Genomic DNA, 23,491 nt, shown 5'->3' on the forward strand with positions numbered 1-23,491 from the left:
TGTGCGTGAGTGGCTCCATCATGGCCTCTTGCCACCCTGCTAAAGCTAACCAGCATTCCCGTCCTTTAAACTCTGAAAACAGCTTCACTCCCTGCAGTGGTGGTTTTAAATTTTGAGTTTAGTCCTGTGCTGACAAGTGCTTTTCATTGTGTGTTAACTGACTTGGTGGTACTAAGATACTCCTCTGTATTTTACTTTCATGTTCTGCACGTCAGCTGTTTAAACTGACTAAACTATATTTGTATACTTCACCAAATAGCTCCTTTTGCTACTTAATGACTAAAATATCACGACTGTCTTCAACAGACATGTTAAGTGTTTATTGTTGTCAATACATGTAGCCATTTCAGACGTGAGAACTTTGTGTGAGTCCTTCTACCTCTACCAGTAAGTGTAAAACTGGTACTTACATATGTGCACAACTCATATACAGTAGAATATCATCTGCAAAGCAAAAAGCTGTCACTCCACTTGTCAGAGTAACTGAGAAATGTTCCCGATCATCATAAAATGTATATTCCAAGTGTCATGGTTAATCTGATCTAACTAAAATCATTCATGGCCATTCAGAAATAGCAGTGACTTTGCTATTATCACTGTCTAAGTTCATGAAAATTCAACAAATGTGTTACTAAAGCTTCATATTTTCACTTTAAATACACTTTACTAAAATGAATTAAATGACCACTTCCACTAAATGTAGGTAAACTATCTGCTCTGTCTCTTTTTTTAATTGTTCTTGCTAACAATTCTTTGGAAATGCTTCACCTGTGCTTTATAGTTTTGTGTAGTCAACCTGATAAGCACATGTAAGTAAGTATAAAATGAGAAACTGCATTTGTGTTTTTCTGATGAGTGCATAAATAACATGCTAGGTAGGGTATCACACTGGGCTTAGTATAGTACTGTGTTACAACACACTCTACCACACACCACAGCCTCAAGAAACCAAATGTGCAGCTATAGACACACACCCATGCATATTAGGTGACAGGCAACAATGACTGGAATCAGCCGATTTTCATTATGATTATCATATCATTAATGATTATCATGGAAAAACAACAACTACAAAGAAAGAGAAGGAAATGAACAAATGCCACTCAAAACAGTGCTTTCTGACATGGAGAATCACTGGGGTTGTAGTGCCCAGAAATGCCCATGTTTGCATCATGCTACAAGCTAATAAAAAAGAGTTCAAAGAGTTCAAAGATAGCAGGGAGGAGGGGGAGGGTGCTTCCTCTGAGATGTGGTCTGATGTTTTATGAAAGACATGAAGAGGATGTGGTGTTCTGAGAAATACTCTCATGACTAAATGGGAGAGGAAAATGGTCGGTGAAGTGGAGGTGGACAGAAGGTGAAAAGACGGCAAGAGGAGTGAGCTAGAAGTTGAGGTTGCAAAAGTCAGCAGAAAAAGGGGCAAATGGGAGGAAAATGAATGAGTATAGAAAGCAAAAAAGGGAGTCAAATATAAAGAAAGAGGGTGAGCTCTGAGCATGTAGAGTGGTAAAAAGAGGAGGAATGGGAAAAGAGGAATGAGGACCTGAGATACAAAGAAGTGAGCTTTCTAGACCTCTTCAGGCAGCTCCTGATCTCTGCTTTGCAGCTAGTAGCTTGAGGCTATATTAGCTGCTACTAGCATAATGCACCTGAATCTCTGACCAAATTGTCAGCAGTCAAGTTGTATTGTGGGTAATGTAGGTGCCGGTTTTTGACAAGGAAGAACAATGCATGGATTACAAGATGGGAAATGATGGCCAAGATACCCATGTTAACAGCTTGTGAGCATTAGCGTCATACGGACAACTCAAGATGTCAGCTGTCAGTCCAACTGCTTCTCACACATTACTGGACACTAACCTTTTACTTTTTTTTTTTTTTTTTGACCTTTGACAATGTACTTTGCTCATGCTGATGATAACATTGTGACTTTGCTTGCAATTACAACTTGGAACTGACACTGGAAATTACTTTAACTCTGACAATTGTGTGAAGGCAGCATTTCAATACTATTGTCAATGACATGTCAACAACCACCATACCACAGGGTCCAGCAGTTGAAGTATAGCGTTTACCTGATGAAAACAACTTTGAGCCAACTTTCTTAATCAGTCACTCGACCCTCATCATCAGCCTCACTGTGACCTTAATATTTGCCCCTGAAACGCACCATTTTGATTTCTATGAGGAAGCAGGGCAGAAGAAATACAAGTCAAGACAGACAAAAGCTGTGATAACACTTCCTCTGGTCACACTTGGCCTGATCACAGCTAGACTGTGTCTCTCTTTCATTCTCTCTCTTACATACTCATGTATATGCTCTTTCCACAAATAACAGGAAAGTCAACAATGTCCCCCTCATTGTCAAGATTTGGAAATTTTAATTTGCATCTCTTGCATCATTTTCATGTAGTTCTCCAACCAGATGAAGTCTGAGCCACACTCATTATTAATGCTGTCTGCGTACAAAGATAAGAACTGGTTATTGTATTGTAACGGCTAGTTGTAACAGAAAAGGGAAATAGAGTGTGAATGTATTTGTGATGCAGAATCGAATATAACTCTGCAATAGAAAGGTGAGCATGTAAAATAGTTGCAGCTTACTAAACAATTTACCACAAGAACAGATATTAGGAAATGCTAGCTGATAGGACACACAGCATAACACACTTCCTGTGTGACAACGTATGAAAAACTGAAAATGAATAAACTGTCAGACTATTGTGAGATCAATTATGAATTCCAGTATCTGTCCTAATGTGATATAAAAACATTTATCAGTGTGCTCAAGAGTGCAGAAACATGTTCTATTGAATAGATCTGTAGAAGTTAAGTCAAACTGGGCCAAAGGAATATGAGCAGAACTAACAAGCTATAATTGAAAGCATCTGATTTTCAAGGGGAAGTCTTTTGATCAGATAAAAAACAGTTAACGGATGCTCATGATGGCAGTTGAGGTATGACCTTACTTCACCCCACTTTGAAGACTGAAACTGTTGTCTGCCATGAGACGGTGGCATCATCTTAACCACAATTCAGATCACTTCAGAAACTGTTGTGAAGCAAATAATGAGGCAAAAACTAAAGCAGATTCTCATAGGTACTGATAGTGCTGACTGAATGAAAAAACCCTCAGCCTGAAACAAAATCATGAAAACGATAGACTGCACTCGGTTTAAGTACATGTAGCTAAAACTGATGTTTAATGCAACAGCCCTGCAGTAAATCCTCCCTTAATGAAGGTTATGTGTTCAGTTTTTGTTGAAACTGTTTATGGAGAATGTTAAACTGTCTTGCATTATCCTGAGAAGTGCTTCTATTATTTAGGCTACCCTCATTAGCTAAAGAGGCTAAAACTGGAAATGATATATTAAGTTAAACAAACTGAGACACAAATCTTGCTCCACAGTAGTTTGTGATGTGTTTTAATGTTTTATGCTGGTATTTTATCTATTTTTTACTTGTGTAGTGTATTGTGCTCTATACAAGTGTTTTATATGTTCTATATGTTACTTCTTTAACATTTTAAATGTTCTTTTGCTGCTTTTACGTTTTGGTGAGGATGCTTATTTAATAGATTAGTCGTCAACAGAAAATCAATTTGCATCAACTACCATAATCAATGTTTAAATAATTTTTAAGCAAAACATTCTTTGTTTCCGGACTCTCAGGTGTTTGATATTTGCTTTGTCATAGTAAACTGGATTATTGTTTGGAATTGGACTGTTAAGTTGAGTAAAACAAGCTACTTCAGTACATCACTTCTGGTAGAAAAGCCAACTTTACCCTTTTCAAATGTAATATACAATTAATGTAGTGAGTAAGTATTATTTTACATACAATGCTTAATGCTGACCTTGCATTATTTAATAACATTGTACACAGCTTCAACTACAAACTTCATATCCTGTGTCAGAGTTATAGAAACCGAATTTACCGAAAGCCTTATACCATATGTTCTATCTTTTGTCCACTTTCACTTCATTAGCACTCTTCAACTTAAGAAAATTTAGCATGTTCCATGAATGAGTGGTTGGGATACTACACAAAGTGATGCTAATTGGTGCATCAGCCATGTTTTACATGTCGACATTTTTCTTTAAAATATCTTGCTGTTACTTACGTGGCATGATTCCCTGGTTGACCAACTCTTCTCTGGTCCTTCTCTGTTGTAGCTTCAGCTGGAGAACTGAACACCGAGATAGATAAAGACAAAAAGAAGAAGAAGAAACAAAAGTCTGTCACCGTAGAATGAATGGGCTGCATTGTCAAACTGACAATACATCATCTCTCTGTCTGTTCCCAGGCATAGAAAGCCACAAAAGTAGTGACATTACTCATAACATAGGTGCAAGTTTAAAAAAAAAACATCAAATAAAAATGCCTGTGAGTGAAGTATGGCAGCAATAAAAGTAATAATGGTGTACTGTTACATGGAAGGTACTCTACAGAGAGGTTTTTATGTCCCCTGTTAGCTGCTAGTGATCAAATCTGTGGTCTTCTGTGAGAAGACGTACAAATGTTATGTTACATACTACAAAGGGAAGGGAAATACGCATGCAGAGACGCACTAACAGTTTCCTGTTTCAAGTATTTGATTAAGTAGCAGCACACACAGACTTGACTTCTGCATTTGTCACATCTCATCACTACAGAAATATAAAAAGTGTGACAAAGAGAGATAAAGGAAAGAGATATACATGCATATTTGAATACAACTTTAATCATCCTGCTTTTTATTAATTTTAATTATTTATTCCACAGGTATTATTCTTCCGTCCTATTTCCGAGAGCTCAGACACAGACAAGATTCAGCATAAAACCATCTTATTCTGACTCATTATGTTCTCATCCTACCTCACATGATCTCAGTGAAAAAAAAACATATCTGCAAAAAGTCTGAGGACTTCCGCAGATCCGTACTTCTATCTGGGTCATGAAATCAGCATTAAAGTGTAAAAAATACTGCATCTGGAAACATTTTGGGTAGAGGGCTCTTTTTCACACACCCTGACCATGTGCAGTTACAATATTATCTCACACCTTAACACTGCAGAACTGTGGCTGAGGTGTTGCTACATGCTGCATGCACACAGTTTGTTGTTTTTACATGGTAATATTCAATTACATAATAGTTCCTAATTTCCTGTACAAGCACGGTTAAGTGCACAAATCTTCTCTGATGGAGGAAACACACTGTAAGCAAAATAGTACAACTTCCTCTTCCTGTCATTGATGGATCATTATGTTTGATCAGAGCTGATATGAAAGGACGAATCCATAAAGGCAGAATTTATTGCTGTACCTTCTGGGCTGAAGTTAATCACCCCAATGACATTCAAACTGTAGCTCATCTTTCCTCAGCACAGCGTTCCTACATCATGGGCTGAGACCCCACATGGTGTCACCTGATCATCCGTAAAAGTTCATAAAGTCAGCTAACAGGATTTGCACCCAAACGGCGGCATGAACCAGATAAGTGACTCCGTATATATAAAAATAATTACAATAATATTATAATAATAATTAACATTATGATTAAAAGAACATGATACACATACAGCTGAGCTGAAAGACACTAAAGCTCTCTTCATGTGCATGTGCACTCCTTTCACAGAATACATACAGTCATTTGGTCGATAAATATTAATTGTGGCTGCTTTAAAGTTATGTTGGGAAACAGTTTAGGTACTAACAGCTCAGTAATGATTGCTTTTAAGCTTTTAATTTATTTTTTAATGTTTATTTCTTCTTTACACGAAGGATGAAGGCAAGCTGGCTGCCCAGTGAGTCAGAGAGTTGAAATCACATTAAACTGAATAAATGCACTAACCACTGTCGGACTGAAGAAAATCTGTATTTCCCAGATTTACTTCTTTAATCCTCTGGTCCATATACCCCTGATCCTCTGCCCATCCCTGCACCAACAGATATTATCCCTCATCAACCAAAACACGACTGTCTTCATTTCTGTTGGTTTCTCTCACATCGACTAAAAGCAACAATAGCTCTGTCATACATTCCCTCCAGAAAAGAACAGGAAGAGTTTTAATCTATTTCATGCACCTCACCTCCAGTTCCTCTTTTTCATGTATGTTAAGCCCATATACACTCTAAACTCTACCTTCTTGACTTTTAATTCATGTTTTTCTACACAATAGAAAAGATTTGTGTGTTCTAGTTTTTGAGTATTACATGAATTTTCTGCTCACTAATAATGAGAACAGGCTCTGTCACTGTGGCCCATTACAAGCAGAATCTGCAGACAGTCCCTGTGCGTGTCCTACAGTAGCCTGAGATAAAAACATTCATATTCCTTTGATTTCTGCAATGAGGACGTGGCTGACGCAGGATGGTGCAGTTTCTCGCCTTGGCAGCAGGAAAGATTTAACTGGCTCCTGCAGGCAAACATGGGCAGACTAACAAAACAAACACTAACACAGATACTCACTACAAGCATGCATAATATTTGCAAACACACACAAACGTACACAGGAGTGCACATTGAATGCGCACAAATAATCACACACAATTTAATACCTCCACTTATGGCTGTGTGGTGCGATTATACATACACAATCATGAAGCATGCCCACGCTCACTATATACTCAAACACGCACAGGCGCACACAAACAAAACACTTGTTTTCGAGGCAGATGATTTGTGCCAAGAGATGACAGGCAAGTGATGCAATGTGCTGATACAGAATCTATTCTGGGAAAGTGTGCTCATTGCTCAAATGCTACGACATAACAGCAAGTGTACCTTCACTTCACCTTCAGCAGTTTAATGCAGACTAAGAACGATTCTAATGACCATACAGGAATCAACAACATGCAAGCTACAATACAGAGAAATCTTTGATTAGTAGTACATCAGGTAAATAAATCAATGTAAACACCTTAGAAAAAAGTATGTGAGCCCACATATACACATGTCTGAATTTAAGGACTCCTTGTCTCTAAAGTTACCAAGAACTTGCGGCTGTATATAAGGGGCGGGCCCAAACAGTCACCTGCGTACTTGGTTGTAGGTATTTTGTGCTGTTTAACTTTTTTCTTTATATGTTTTTGTGTTGTCTGTTCGTCCGGCCATTCTATTTACATGAACGCAACATGTCAGGAACACCTTGAGGTAATCCCTGCAAATATGGCACAGGTGTTCACTTGGACTCAAGGATGAACTGAGAAGAATTTGGTGGACAAAGGTCAAAGGTCAGTGTGACCTCATGAAACATGTTTTTGGTAAGAATTCAATTCAAGTGCAACTGGACTGGTTGGCGGAGGCATATAACTGCACAACGTTAGTTCTAATTTGCATTTGTATGTATTTTATATATGTATACGTTTTTTTATGAATTGTGTAATAGTGCGGAATTTTATTTCAGGCCATTGTTTGCAAGTGTGCTTTCATTTGTTTTAAGCATCTTAGTTGTGATTGATTGCTTCAATCCATGACAATTTTTTACTACTGGAGACAATAAAAGTTGGACTTGGACACAATGCAGTGTAAGCTGAAAATGAACAATTAAGGATATGACAAATACTATATATACAGTACAGCACATATGGGGCTGACAACTTGACACTCGACAGCTGTTGCACCAGGGTTTACAGTGGTAGTAATGCTCTGTCTATCTTCTGTGTCCATCAAGCAATATTTCAGTTGTGGTCCAGATATTATCTTAATTTCTTTCTTTACAATCTTCAGTTTTCCATTCAGCCGTGTCAACATTTCTATTGACAGGAATTCATTAAAACTCTTCAGACCCATGTGTATCTATTGTATCTGTTAGCTTTATTGTTTCCATGATCCCACTTTGAAAATCATTATACAAAAAAAAAAACAAAAACAAAAACAAAAAATTCCTTAGCTGTCTGTTTCTGTATTGCAGTTTTTGCCAGTGTTTTCTGTTTTCAACTCTTTTTAATACTGTAGTACAGCACTTACTGTACTTTGTGCTCTCTGTTTCTGCCCCCAACCTATGGTCCTCCTCTCTCTCCCCCATTCTCTCCTACTCAGTTTTCTATTTGCGTCCATGTTGTAACCACTTGGAACCTAATCCCTCAGGACAGCCAGATGAATTAAAAGGACCATTACTATAAATTGCTGACACACAAAGAAAAAAAAGCATGCTCTGTTGGTACGCTTGGTAAGAATGAAGGAACAATGCGACTCACTGTAGATGAATTCCAAATCGATTGAGAAACCCCAGCTCATCATTCATCAATCAAAATTCTGCTACTAATGCCAAAGCGCAGGACACACATTAGGAGTGCTGCATATACTTTGGCTAGTAATGACTGAATGGACCAAGATGGACCAGGTCTGTTACCATCCAGATAAAATCATATAGTGTGTGATGTGTAAAAATTCTAATCTGAAGTCTTCAAATCCATTCGCTGCCAGTCATTCTCATTAACATTTCTGTAGATATGGTGGGCAACCAATGACCTCACTTGTGTGTCGCCTGAGCTGTATCAGTAATTAAAAGCTTTATCTGAAGTCAACTTAATTTGTACCAAGTTCACTCACCTCCACCTCCCTCTGTAAGCGCTACAGCTGCACATGCCTCTCCATCCTGGACCTCACCCAAACTCTGAGCTTTTTTATCTCCTTTTTTCAAATGTCACTGCATAAAAACGGTGCAAGCTGCTTCCCCTGTTTGTTTGTTATAACAACACGCAACAGTAGTCACAGGACTTACAGGGTCATCTACCGGCAGAATTCAGTCATGACTGAAGTGGAGTTCAGTGTCTGTTGTATTTGCTGAGTCGTAAGGCTTATGCACTTTCCCAACTGTCAAAGACAAAGAATGTGTCCGAGTTGGCGGAAATAATCTTGAAGTGTGGTTCAAGTCAAGTCAGTTTCAGCTAGTCTTCAGGTTTGTCCCAAGTGTAACTGTAATAACGTCTCTCTGTAAAAGTATGCTTTAAAAATAAAGGCCTAATGACAGAACACATAAAATGTATGTAAAAATCTCATTTCTGTTAACAAGCGCTTGTTTCAACATACTGTAACCTACACATATCCAAAACCAAGGGCCAACCAGAGGTCATGGAAGAGATATTATTCAAGTTTTAAAAACATTCTAATGAAAAATGACTTGAAATTGCGGTTTTAGCTATTGGGTCAATTCATGCCAATAAATTTTAGACTTCTCTGAAAGTCTCTTGGGGTTCGCAGAGTTTAAACCTCTCCTACATCCGTCCAAACTGCTCTCTCCGTCCAGCTACTTTGGTCCGAGACCCAAGGAGCTACAGACAACAGGTTGCTGAGTTCATGTGCTCAAGGCAAAGTGCGGTGTGCCCAGGCTGGCTGAGCCCCAACCGTAACCCTGCCACTTGTAGAGAATTTGATCCACTTAACACTTCAGCCCAGAAAATAAACCTGGACGACACTCTTTAGAGGTCCTTTATTCTAAAAGCGGTCGATGCACTTTGAACTATGCCTTTTCTAATGCAAAGAAACCGATAAATATCACCTGTGTGTACATTTTGGCAAATTATTGCATTTTTGCTTCAAAAGAACTACCAACATAGTCAATGTCAACATGTTATATACATTTTAAAAACACTGCATGTTTTGAAAGAGTGACTATGCAAATCTTCATGTACATGTGCAGGTATCCCACCTTGTCTGAGACTCTGACAGGCTTGTCGCTCTAACTCAAATCGTATGGCTCTCTCATCCATGTTGCTGCTGATTGGCTGAGGCCTGAAAGGGGCAGGGTCAATGCGGACACAAGGCAGGTGTTCAAGCATGGCGACTGTGATCAAACTATTTCTCTGAATGAGACATCCGTGAAATAATGACAATGAGAAGGAGATGCCGGTGGTCGGCCACAGTCTGTACATCCACAAAACAGAGCAAGGTAATCCTGTTTGACAAGAGCCAAATTGCTGGATAAAGTTGTTATAAGTGAAATGAAGGAATATTCTTCAAGGCAAGTGTCCTACAAAGTTTCTGAAATCAAGGACCCTCAAATGAGATTTCTCTCTTTCTTCAGAACAGGCATTTCCACCCTCTTCTTTTGAAAAAAATCCTTCATTAGACTGAGTTTAAACATTAAAAGTGTCCTCTAGAAATGTATCACAGCAGTAAAATAAAAACGACTGTATGAATACAAAGCTATCAGAGCTACTGCACAGCTTTAAAGAGCTTCTGCTGTATTTGCTGCAGCTACAGGACTGACTAAGATGCGTGTGCGTGTTCATGTGTGTGTCAAATGTCGGTGAATCCGTGATCAAGCAGTCCGTCACAGCTGTTGCTCTACTCAGTCACTCAGCCGTTGACAGACACAAACAGGCGCTCACGAGCACACACACAAGCACGCATGCACACACACACACACACACACACACACACACACACACACAGAGCGCCCTGTTCCTCCTCACCAAATTCCTCTCACTTAGCACTGCTGATCTGAGCTCAGTGTGGTGTCATTGATATGCACCTGTGTGAGCACCTCTCTACCGTCATGACTTCAGGCCTAAAAATCATCTCACACACACACACAAACAGCAAAACACCTGCTGCCACTCTGCATGCCCGCTAACATCTCTGTCTGCTTTCCCCTTGATCTGTTTGGCTGTTTGTCTGCCTACCTGTCAAATTTTTGTGTTTTTATTTTCCCCCTAACCACATCTGAAGGTGTCTAATCACATTATAACTTGTTTAGTGTGACAGAAGAGAACAATACTGTTACAACTTGGGAAGCCAAAGATTCACAGATCACTTGGAATCTGAGACTTGGCCCTCTGTCAAGCAAAACTATGTTGCTGCTCGTTATGAGTATGAATGCAACCAGAATCAGCAACATTACTCCAAAAGTCACAGTTTTATGGATGAACTACATTTAATATTTATATGGTGGCATTTGATTGGCAGCAGCTACTCATGCATGAAGAGCTAAGCATAAGAATGAACAGTTTGAGCTGCTGCTCACATTCATGAGTCAGATTCATTCTTCAGACAAGGACCACAGATAATCAAGCTCAGCTAAATCTAATGGAATCTGATTGTCCTGCTTGTGATACTAAAATGTCTAACCTGGTAGATGTCACAGATTGTAACACAAATGAAATTACAGGAAATGCTGAACCAAAAACATGAAACATCACAGAGGGTGAAACTGATTTTAGACTAACTGCCACAAATTTCAGTGATTCTTTAGATGGTTGACCAAATGCAAAAGAAAGAGGCCTTACTGTTGTCAGTATTGTTGAGTTTAAGAAACTTAACTCATACTGTTTATGTATTTGAAACCCAAATACATTATCATATATTTGATCAAAACACCAGGTAAAAGGGAAAAGGTAGAAGGGACTTGATCATATGATATCAATTCATAAGGTGCAAATTTGATATCAAATGAGGTCTACTCTTTAAAATAGGTATTTACAGAGAGAGACCCAACAGATCCCACCATGAGCAAGCACTAGGCGACAGCGGCAAGGAAAAACCTCCTTTTAAGAGGCAGAAACCTCGAGCAGAACCGGAATCCTACTGAATTTGGTGAACCTGACTTTTCCTGTGGTGCTACCAGCAGGTTAATATTTTTGGCTTTTAGTGAAATGTCTTGACCACCATTGGATGGATTGCCATGAAATTCTGTGCATATATGCATAGTGCTCAGAGGATTAATCCTACTTTTGGGTAGATTGCCAAGAAATTTGGTACACATGGACGTGTCCCTATCAAGATGAACAGAAATACCTTCGATCATCCTTACATTTCCTCTCATGCAATCTGGTCAATATGTTAATTTGTTCTAATACTTTCAATACTAATGGTAAGTAAGTGAACATGGCTTACATTATACAAATATTAGCACTGTCATTGTGAGCCTAAGTACAGCCTCACAGAGCTGCAAGAGGTTAGAATATGTTGTATGAGCTACTTCTTCAGGGCAGACTATACACTACAGTGAGTCAACATCATAGTGATAGATGGGCTGGCTAGGCCAGGGCTAGCTGGTTAGCATGCTAATTTCAGTCGAAGAAAACACTGGCATCGCTTTCCACCTATGGAGACAGCTCTTGGTGAGTAAAGAAATGAAGTTTGCTGAACTCGAAACATTTCTCCTAGACTGGTTAGTAAACATCTGTTAATGGTAACATTGGCTATTTAGCAATGTAGCAAAACTTATAAATAGCTCCTGTAAATGTTTATGTCATTTTAATGGAGCAAAGATTTTCAGTGTTGCTACTAGGACACACAAAAGAAGAAATGAAATGGATATTAAGAGCATCATTTCTTGGAAAAACTAACTGACTTTCTGTCTTTGCATCTAGCAGTAATAAAGTGCAAGTCCTGTTTGCACTGGCTTCAACATTTAACCATGGTGACTTCAACTTGGGGAATATAATAATAATAAAAAGAAATCATAACTGCATCTACCAGCTGATCTGTTTTCTTTCTTCAAGTCAATGATGCGTACCTGCCTGCCTGCCTGCCTTTAAAGTGCCTTTATCTCTCTCTTTCAGCTGGACTGTCTTCTCCTCTCCCTGCATGTCACTATAAAACACCTGCTCCCATCCACTGACAGTTTCATTCATCTCCATTATTAAGGCTCTGTCCCAGGTGACATCAGATAATATGACATGACATTAAAGGGTGAGAGAAGGCCCTTCCAAGGTGAAAAAAAACTAAGCACTCTCCTCTCATCTGTCGGTTAGCATCACAATGAACCGACGGTGCTTGTCATGTTCAAATTATGCTGATGAAAAAGAATAATGTAGTGACGGTACTGCTTTGAAAACAAAGGAACACAGTAAAGTGCATGCTTTAGTAAATGTAAATTTTGGTCAGTGGCAGCTGATTCATACAAATAAGACTGTATATTTATATATCCTGTATATTTGTGCTAAATATACAGGATGATGTGTCCATGTGTGCATTCTTGATGCTTGAGTGTGTTAATATGCAAGATGTGGTGTCCCCAGGCAAAGAACTCCTCAGTCTGACAAGAGTGGGGGAAACGAATCAGGACTCTGATCCGCCATTACTTCAGATAAGGCCCCAACCAAAACGCTGGCAGGGATAATCCTGCTTTGCTGTGTATTTGTGTGTGTGTATGTGAAGGTGTGCATGATTGTTTCTTCTCATAAAGTGTGTATCTGTGCGTTAACTCTGCGCACACTCATGTGTCTTTATAATTTATGTAACAGTGAGAGTAAAACTGTATCTAAAAATGCATCTGCACATTTTTGTTTGTATAAATCTGAGTCTGTTGCAGTCTCTACAGAGTGTGTCCTCATATCAGTCATAAATGTTGAGATAAAAGCCAACAAATTGCTAAGGGCTCCAAGTGGACTGTAAATCTCCATCTCTCTCTTCCTCTCTCCCACCCACAGAGCTTGGTCTTGCTGCATCAGTGGAGGCAGATGTTAATCGCTGTTTATTAATAAACAGAAACAGATCTGTTGCGGTTTGGAGAGTTTTCTCAACCATTAAAAGCTTTGGATCCACTAAGGCCATAACTGTAGTTTGAATGTTGGGCATTTTCTGTTTTCAGGTAGGGGTGTTGAATATACAGATGCCTGAACATGTCTTTAATTGTTATTCAGCATTTGACAAAAAATAAAAAAAAATTACTTGAGCTGTTAACTAACTTCTTCTAGACCTTTCAGCAAAATCCAGTGGTCTATAGCAGCGCACCGTGCCTGTTCAGCCATCATAGAGTTGACTCAGCTGTCACCATGAGATCCTAGCATGGATTATTTGTGCACAGTGAGTGGTGAGGACCACGGGATGTGGTTGAAAGCTTCAGGAAAAGCTAATACTGGACACTGACGTAAAGATTTTCAGATTATTATTGAAACATTTCTTTTGTGTCATGCATAACTGAGCTGGTTTATTTCACAGGTTTGTTCTTTCCTAATAATTTTTTGATAATTTCTCTTGATAAGAGTCATGTAATTTGGTACTAATTATAGGAAAATTAGGAATTTCCTTCAAAGAAAATTTGTAATTATAACCAAGTAAATGTTCTTTCATTAGTTACGAATTACTGGAAATATTTTACATTTCACATTTTTGCATGTTCAGCTGAACTGCTGTTGAGGAATTCATTAGAAAGAATTAATTGGGATTTTGTCAATTCAACACTTTTTCTGTCTTCTCTGTAATTAGTACATAATTAGAACATTCTTTTGGAGGAAAGAAATTCTGTCCCTGTACAATAAAGAATGACGCATATTCAGTCATCTAAAACCAAAAAATGTGTATACTGTCTTTTTTTTTTTTTTTTACATTTCAGCATACATATTGCTATAGTTACTGGATTGGGAAAAAGAACATTAAAGTTTCCTCTGTAGGAACACAGTGTGCACTTTATTACAGCAAGCTTATTGGGCTAGTGCCACTCAATTAGATGAGTCTAATTAACACTAAGGATTACACTAAGCACTTCCTGAATGGAAACATGATAACAAACATTAACAAGCAGTCACTGTGCGGAAAACTATATCCTGCTTTCAAGCACAGTATACAGGACACTGATATTACTGGTCAAGAATAACGTTAATAAGGTAAATGAATTTCAACACACATAGAATTTCTGCCATAAAGGCAGCCCATTGCAAGTAACTGGACTAAAAACCAGGGAGCACCTTCAGTCCCCATACAAAACGGCAGTAGAGTAGCACTGGTGTTTAAAAGAAGACCATTAATGTCTGCACAAAAGTGCATGGTAATCCATCCAACAGTTGTTGAGACATTTCACCCTGAACTGCAAATGTCAACCTCATGGTAGCACTAAATGAGAAGTCAGGAGATCACCTAAGTCATCAGGATTCATCCTCCAGGGACCATGAATGTTTGTATAGAATTTAATGAAAAACAATGCAGCAGTTGTAGAGATATTTCAGACTGAGTCAAAGTGATGGACTATTCAACCAACCTGAGATTTGGTGAGGCGTGGCTTATAACTGCAACGACCAGACTTTTTTTGGTCAATGAACCCTGTGCAAAGTATATCCTATGAAAACAGTATAAAATCGTAAGTGTTTTCTGCCAAGGTACTGCCTGATCTTTGTGTTTAACCTCATTAGCCTACAACATCTCTGGCTATGAGTTCATCATTGTTCACTGTCATGTATGCTGAGGTAGTCCATGAATCTATTAAAAGAATGTGCTGTTATGTCACAGAGAGGACATGATGAGACTAGAGGTCAAAAGAGGTCATTGCCAAAAGCAGCTGCTGTAAACGTATGTGTCAATGTGTGTGTTCATTAAAAACCTTCAGAGAGAGCCCCAACCACTTCTCAGCTCATTACTACATGAGGCTCTGAGGCTACAGCCCACAGAAAATTAGTTATCCTCACTTCAAGACATTACGCTAATGCCACTTGTAGCAGGGTGAAGTTTATTTGACATATAGAGGTCATGGATCTGCTGTTTGGTTGTGGTGGTAGCAGTTTTGAAAATTCATTGAGGCACTGAAGGTTTTTCTAGATGCATGGGTCATGAAAAGCTGCATCATGGTCACCTATAACTTTTTAAACTGATAAAGAATTAAAATGAGCCAGAGTATATTTTAATTTTTAATAACTAAACTATGGCTAATAACTAAACTATTTTTACTATCATATTTCCCCTTATTTATTGCTATATATGCACCTCATCTCCAGTTTCATAACCTATGCTCTTCCTAAAACAAGAGAAAGCTGTAAACAAGTGTCAAATTATCTGTGGCCCTGACTCCTCCACCCCCTGGTGGAGTCGTCATGCATGTGAAGAAGATAAACTGTTCAATAATCATATTTCTGTTGTACGTATTTCTGCATTCAACATACAGACTCTCTTCGTAATCATGAAATAAATACACATATCAACATTCTTATTAGCCACTGGGACCATATCATTCATACAAAGAGCAATTTTTTTTCTAAATTAGCTGTTGACTCAAATATATCCACTCTATCAGTCTCATATCTGTATTTCTCCGCTTTCTATTTTCTTTCTAAAACAGTAGTTATTAACTATTGATCCACATGTCAGTCAAACTGAAGTTTGTATGAAAAACCAAAGGCAGAATAAGTTAGATCCATCCCGCTTTTCCTGCAAACTATTAAAAATAATATGACCATATTTTGGCAGCTCCACAACGTGTACCGAACGTAAGTGTCAGGTGTTTTGTGGCCATGAATTTTTATTAAATTGCACTGTGGGTCAAAAAACGAAAGTTTACACGATTTTTTAAAACTTTTTCTTCAAATTTGAACTATTTGTTAATATTTGGACATTTGCAACTGTGTGCAACACTGGCCAGGCCTAAATTACTACCATCACGTAAAAAAAAAAAAAAAAAAAAAAAAAACCTGCACACTGCAATTAGGTCAAAGGAGTTTTTCATTCCACCTTAGATTCTATTTTCTTCTTCTTAAATACATTTCCTCAGCCAATACCTTTTCTTCACCTCACCCCCCTCAACCAACCCCTCCTCTGATATTACATCTCTCCTTCCTCTTAACCTCTGTACTTGCTCCCACTGGTTTAAATAGCAGCACCAGCTGGCCACAACGCTATATCCAGAACCTCCTCATCTGTGCACACCGTGTCTAGGGTTGCACACACACACACACACACACACACACACAGTGGCACTTACAGGAGAGTTATTCCAGGCTGATTAATGGGATTCGAAAGGGACTATAAGTGAACTTTAACTCTATCAGATTCTGTTCATGAACTGTTAAACCAGACACCATAGATTCATATTTGTTTCAGTCTTACAAAAAATGCTGGTTGCAATACTTCTGTTGCTCAGAAGGTGGAGATATGCACCTTTTGAAGACAAACAAAGGCTTAACAGTGTATTCTGATCTAACTGGTGCCGTCATTCCCCACATGTTTCAGATTACTGAGTCAGCCGTGCACTTACTGTAACAGGTATACTGATACTGCACAAAATCAAAACATAAGATCTCTATGCTGTGACCTTCCGAGGAAAAGAGAAGGAGAAAAAGATTTTTTCTTGTGGATAAAACTTTATCCATTCAACGGAAAATGGTTTAGACTTGAGGCACCGTATCATTTATACATTTTATTGTGATTTATCTGGATCTCTCCACATATATTAAATATTTATTTTCGCTCCACAGTTTACTTTAGTTGGTCAAATGCTCATGCGTCAAAATTTCCACTCAGAGGTAAAAACGTGAAGGAGAAACAGTGCTGTAAATACCACTAAGATTATTGTATTGTACTTGTTTATATTCACCTAACATGGGGTTATTTTCACTTCAGAATATAAAGAAAAATGTAAAACCTGACCACGCTGGGTTGACAGAAAGTTGTATAAACAGTCTCCATGTGAAGCACTCACTAATACACACGCACAGACCAGCTGTGTCAGCAGACCTTCAAACAATGGGACAGTTTGTCATTACAAAGACCAATTTTAGGGTCAATCATTAACTCTATTCGTGTATATTTACAATATTTCCTGACTGACATGTTTTTGTTTTTTTTCTATCAGTATCTCAGCTGCACATAAAACACGGACATTATTCTTTGCGATTACTGCTTTATCAAGACCTAAAACAAGACACCAGCTAAATGCCTCCAGCTACAGGATTCTACATTTTAACTGTGAAACTAGAATTACTGTCTCACAGTTGTATGCCTCCACCAAACAGTCCAGTCACAGTAAATTAGCATCCTAATTCTTAAGTTATGGCCAAAAGCATATTTTGTGTAGCCACAGTGACCTGACTTTTAACACAGTATTAAAAGTATGATGCAGAAAATGTTCTGTGTTACACTATAATAATATCACAGTTTTATTATCCATGCATTGATGTGTAAGCAGCATTGTACTGTTGTAGTTGGTCAAGGTGGAGTTAAGTTTTTAACTATTGTATTGTAACTATTGTACAGAACTGTGACTAATAATTATTTTCAATGTGAGTCAATCTGCTGATTATTTTCCTGTAATAATCGATTTATTGTTTGGTTTCTAAGAATTCTCAAAAATAATCTGTTGATTCATCTTACAGATGTTTCAGTTCTACTTGTATATACAGATGAGTAGTTTAACTTGTAGCAAAGCATCATATTTTACAAACTATCAATTTCTTTTGAATGCAAAAATTTGAACCTTTATAATAACTTAATAATAGTCACTTAAGGTGTCAAAAAGGCGCAAGACATGCTTTATTTCCCCCTAATGAAGAAGAGGAATAAAGTGGCATGAAAAAATACAGTACAAGTACAGTACAAGTACCTCAAATTTGTACTTATCATTAAATTTTGTCATTTAAGCATCATTTTAAGGAAAGCACTTCAATGAATGGTGTGTACACTATTTTTCTCTGAGTGGAGTATGGGCCTGGTAGAAGACAGCACTTGTTGTTTACAATGAGGTAATGCGAAGGGAGTCCTAATATGTCTGAAATGTAAACTCTCTCAGCCAGCAGCACCACACATACTGGAAAAACCTTCACACCCAAACACCCTGTCTCCCTCTAGGGACATTTCCTTGACACTTGTCTTCACACAGTTTCTTAAAATACAGAGAACTACTATACTAGTTATACTTAATACAGGAATTTAATCAAATGGGACCATGTTTCATCCTAGTATCTTTGTACATGACAACTAAACATGATTTATTTACATTTTTATTTGGTTCTTATGAAGACAAATCTGTAACTCACCACTCCTCCTGTCTCTGATTGGCAGCAGGTTGAGGGCAGGCTGCAGGGACAACTCTTGAAGCTCATTGGCCACAGCTTCACTCTGAGGGCTGGGGATGGAGGCATCTGCATTTGGTCTCTCTGCACACTTGGTCTCCATGGTTACCAGAATAGTAGCATGAGGCTCATAGACAGACCTACAATGTGAAGAAAAAGTTTCAAGATCAAATGTAACACGATCACCCATAAAATGCTATGCTAGTGTTAGATCATAGTATGTTATATATTACCCCCCATCTACTTCTGCCTCTCTTACTCTGTATGCTCTCTCTCTCCCTCTCTCTTTTCCTCTGTGTGAGTTTCAGCTCCATCCCTATCTTTCCCCCCAACTCACTCACTCTCTCTCTCTGTCTCTCTCTAAATGACTCATTCCTAGTAATATGAGCCTAGGGGTTAACAGTGAAAATATAACAGAGGTAACAGACACCCTGGTGTCCTTAACGTCAGCAAAGGGTCCACTGCTGTGTTGTCACTGGCAACTCATCATAAATAGAGAGAATTGCTGGAACGGCAATGAGTTGCTGTGTAGAAAAAACAACATCACAACACTCTGTGGCAACACATTACATAATCAACCACTGGCTACTCAGAGAAGAAAGGTAATCCCTGATGGCTACCCCCCCACCCCCCACCCCCCCTTATGAAATTGCATTTGTTTGTTTTTTTTTTTGAAGAAACTCTGGGATGTAGCATTCCCCAGCACCCTGCTAGCACTTTTCTACAAGTAAAAACACTGTATGGACACACACTCTTAGAAGCCAATGTGATTAAAAGTTTATATATATGCAGTATCAGTATATATGGTGGCCAATATGTTACCAGAAAACTGTTTTTACACTGTGACATGTGCCACTCACTACAATTCTTTATTAATTTAGGAGCCCTTGTCAAAAATGTTAGAGGTGTGTGTGTGTGTGTGTGTGTGTGTGTGTGTGTGTGTAAAAAAAAGAAGTAGATCCAGTACTGATCAGGCTTGAGGCCTGGTATTGACCCAGTGTCTGACTTCATGCATGCTGACATCCCACAATGACTTAGTGACAATGTGTGAGTTAGACTTTGCTCAGATTATAAGACTGATCCCTCTCATGTATCAGAGCCACATGAAAATGTTATGTGATTAGTGCACTCTTACAACATCTATGTAAGGAAAACACTATCAATTATTGCCAAGTGGGTAATAAGCTAATAATATATAAACTAATATTTGCATAGTTACATTTGGTTACATTTGTCATAACAAAGTATTAGTATTATTCTGACAGTGTTAAGATTTAAAAATATACAATACTGATGGTTAAAAATGCAATTGTGTAAGTGTTCACTCATCAATTTTCCTCAACTATGTTTATCAATAGAAAGTAAAAAGATCACATCTTTTGTCAAATGAAGTACTGCCTGACATTACAGTCTGTTGTACACATCACAACTGTCTGTGCACTCTTCCACCGTTAGACAAAACCATTACAATGATGGGCTCAACTCACGGTTCTGCTAAAAAAGTACACCAGAACAGAAAACTAAATCAGACAACTAAATGCAGTTTATTTAAAAAATATGTGTTGGTGTTCAAGTCTCCTACTTGTCATCACTTTAAAACTAAAAGTAGCTGGTTCCTAAGTCTATTATTTATGGGATGTTTTTGTAAAAACTGATAATTTTTCTCAAATTGGTGTTTGACTTTGCGTTACACACGTCATACATATCCTGTACCTTGTACTTGTTTCATATAAGTCAAAAAGCACCAAGATAAAACATTTCCATCACAGTTTCCATTAACAGTTTTCAGCTTTTTCTGTGTTTTAGGGGAACATTGACCTTCAGTTAATGGCTGCGAGCACTATTACAGACTTAAAAATAAATCTCATTTTTCCTTCCTGAAGCAGCCCCCAAAAATGTTATGGTAATGTCTGTTGACATGACAACTGATCTGAGGCCCTGACATCTCCCCCGGGTGCACTAAAGTCTGCTGGCCCTCCTTTAGCACTGCTGCTGAATTTCTTACTTAACAACTACACTGTTGCTTGCCTTGGCTTATAAGTATGCTCATAATGACTACGTCATACACACATAATGCTAAAGGACTGATGCTAAAACAACATAAGGGTTTTCCCCACCATTAACCATTATGTGCTTTTGTTAACTTATATTGTCATTTATATTGTCAGGTGAACATTTCAAATTCAATCAGCAACAAGCTCATCCATACAAAGTACGGGGCCAAACATCCTCCTGTTGGTAAAACATGTTGGAAAAAAAACAGTGTCAAACAAATAGTAATAAAAAGCAAAGGCCACAATGCCAGGGTTTTTTTTTTTTGTTTTTTTTTTTTTTTTTGAAGAAACTCTGGGATGTAGCATTCCCCAGCACCCTGCTAGCACTTTTCTACAAGTAAAAACACTGTATGGACACACACTCTTAGAAGCCAATGTGATTAAAAGTTTATATCCCCCACACAGTTATCTAGTCTATGGTGATCGAAACCTACACAAATTAAAGCTGAGACTTGGCACTTTAATGTAGTATCCAGTATTTTATTTCAAGCTGAATGTGCTGAAACTCAGAGCCCGAACAACAAACTGTCCACATACTTCAGATGTTAACTGTATACCTGTACTTTACACCTGTGCACCTTTAACTGACATCCATCATTCTGCATAGTGAAGGCTGAACATTCAAGTGAACTAACAATAAGAAAAAAATATTTTGGAATGGAGGGTGACTTTAAAACTGTAACAGCCTATCAACGATCATTATGTGAACAACACACCATGTGTCTTCAGTGTTATGAAAATCAACTTGTATCGACTGAAGTGATTTAAACTTAGTCAATAACAGTAACACTGAGTTTACCTTTGAGGTCCTCTAAAACATAAACATAGATCATAAGCCACAGATATAGAGTATAGAGTACAGTACTATGAACAGACACTGAAGTTACAGGATCTTTTGTAGCTTATGGAGCTTTTCTCTTCACTGATTTGTTGTGTGTTTTTGACAGAAGAAAATTTGTTCACTTCTTGTTACCAATAAAGGATGTTGGTGATTTTGTGCTTGAACTTATCAAATGAAAATGTAGTGTCAACATTTTCTCATAGTGCTTTTACCATTTTACCATTACTTAATGGATGTTCAAAATTAATCAGATGTGAGTTGTAAAATGCCATCACCAGCTTAGTTAGAATCTTGATGAACTATAACTAGAACAGATGATGAGAATGTTCAGTTATCACATCATCACTCTAGAACTCTGACAGAATACTGTACATTCTGGTTGAAGCCTGGATCTACAGAACAAACCTCATTTACCTTCATGACCTTGAACCGAGTACCGTCTCTGTCTTTGGTGAACGAACGTACAACTGTTATAGAACGACGACAACTGATATCGACGACCACTATTTTAACTTCAACTTCTACTTTAACAACTGTGACTGCTGTCTTTGCTGCAACTCAACAACAAATGGACCCACAAAGACACCTGGTAAGATTTTCTCATTTGACCTGGAGAAACTTTTTTTTCTTCACTGTGCCTCTGATACTTGGCAGATTACATTAGATTAGATTCAACTTTATTCTCATTGCACAGAATACAAGCACTGAGACAACGAGATGTAGTTAAAGATTGAACCAGAAAAACAGTGAAGTGCAGAGTAATGTGCATATGTATAGAGATCTGTAAATAACAGTGGGGGGTGAATATGAATTGTCTAAAAAATGTACAATGTGAACAGTATTAACAGAATAGCAGTTCTAGTGCAGTAGCTCTGTGTTGAGGAGTGTTTCCAGGAGTCCTGTCCTTAGGACTAAAGTAGATTCAATTGTATAAATAAGTGTACATGTTGTGTTAAGGTGTGACTGGACTTTTAGCCTTGAACTACATGTATGTTTCTATTTTTCAGGCATTTGGACAAATGCCATTCACTGCTCCCCTTTACGGGCGAGTCGCTGCTCCCCTTTACAGGCAAGTCACTGCTTCCTTTTACAGGGCAGCACAGTTCAACCCTGCTGTAGTACAGCTGCAGCAGACTGTACAGAGCCTAAGAGATGCCCTCTACTCCGCCATCTCTGAGATAAAGGCTGTGAAGGAAGAGAACAAGGCTCTTAAGGAGCAAGTGAGGAAGATGGAGAGGAAGCACAGAGAGGAGCTGAAAGAAAAAGATGAGCTCCTTAACAGAGAAGTCAACAAAAGGAGGCTCGTACTCAGGCTTATGTCAACTGCCTGGACCTGCTCAATAGACAAGAAAAGGCCCTTAAGAGTGCAGAGCTGAGAGGTAAAGCTCTAGAGTCAAACCTGAGATGGGAGCTGACTCTCAAAAAGAGAAACATCAGGAGGAGAAGAAATACAAGGAGGAAGTGGAAGAGGAGACCAAGAGGAGTGAGGATGGTTGGAGGAGAATGGAGAGCCACCTCAGAGAGGAGCTCAATCATAAAGATGAGCTCCTTAAAAAAGAAACCAAAAGGTTCGCACTCAGGCTTATGTTGACTGCATGAACCTGCTCAGTCAAAAAGAAAAAGATCTGAAAGAGAGTGAAGAGCAGACACATGACGTCTTAGAGAAGAGTCTAAAACTGGAGCTGGCTCTGAAAGACCAGAGAGAACAGGAGGACAAATACAAAGAGAAGGCGGAGGAGGAGACTAAGAGGGCTGAGGATGAACTGAGGAGGATGGAGAGCCAGTTCACAGAGGAGCTGAAAGAAAAAGATGAGCTCCTAAACAGAGAAATCAACAAAAGGACGGCTCATACTCAGGCTTATGTTGACTGCATGAACCTGCTCAGTCAAAA

General features: G+C 38.4%; 1 protein-coding gene across 4 annotated transcripts in view; it reads right to left on the minus strand.

The window, feature by feature from the left end:
• Nucleotides 1-23,491, minus strand: part of LOC108881108 (myocardin-related transcription factor A) — an 86,709-nt gene that overhangs the window by 19,987 nt on the left and 43,231 nt on the right. For 2 of the 4 annotated variants that reach the window (XM_051073668.1, XM_051073669.1), the window contains 2 exons: nucleotides 18,670-18,845; nucleotides 4,124-4,189 (listed from right to left, as the gene is read on the minus strand). In XM_051073668.1, coding sequence (XP_050929625.1) covers nucleotides 4,124-4,189; nucleotides 18,670-18,808 — 205 coding nt within the window. In that variant the 5' untranslated portion in view covers nucleotides 18,809-18,845. Of the gene's footprint in view, nucleotides 1-4,123; nucleotides 4,190-4,433; nucleotides 4,497-9,635; nucleotides 10,094-18,669; nucleotides 18,846-23,491 lie in introns of those variants that run through there. The other 2 variants (XM_051073667.1, XM_051073670.1) reach the window with 2 other exon arrangements.

Source organism: Lates calcarifer, linkage group LG11 (assembly GCF_001640805.2).
Source record: "Lates calcarifer isolate ASB-BC8 linkage group LG11, TLL_Latcal_v3, whole genome shotgun sequence".
Classification (NCBI taxonomy): domain Eukaryota; kingdom Metazoa; phylum Chordata; class Actinopteri; family Centropomidae; genus Lates; species Lates calcarifer.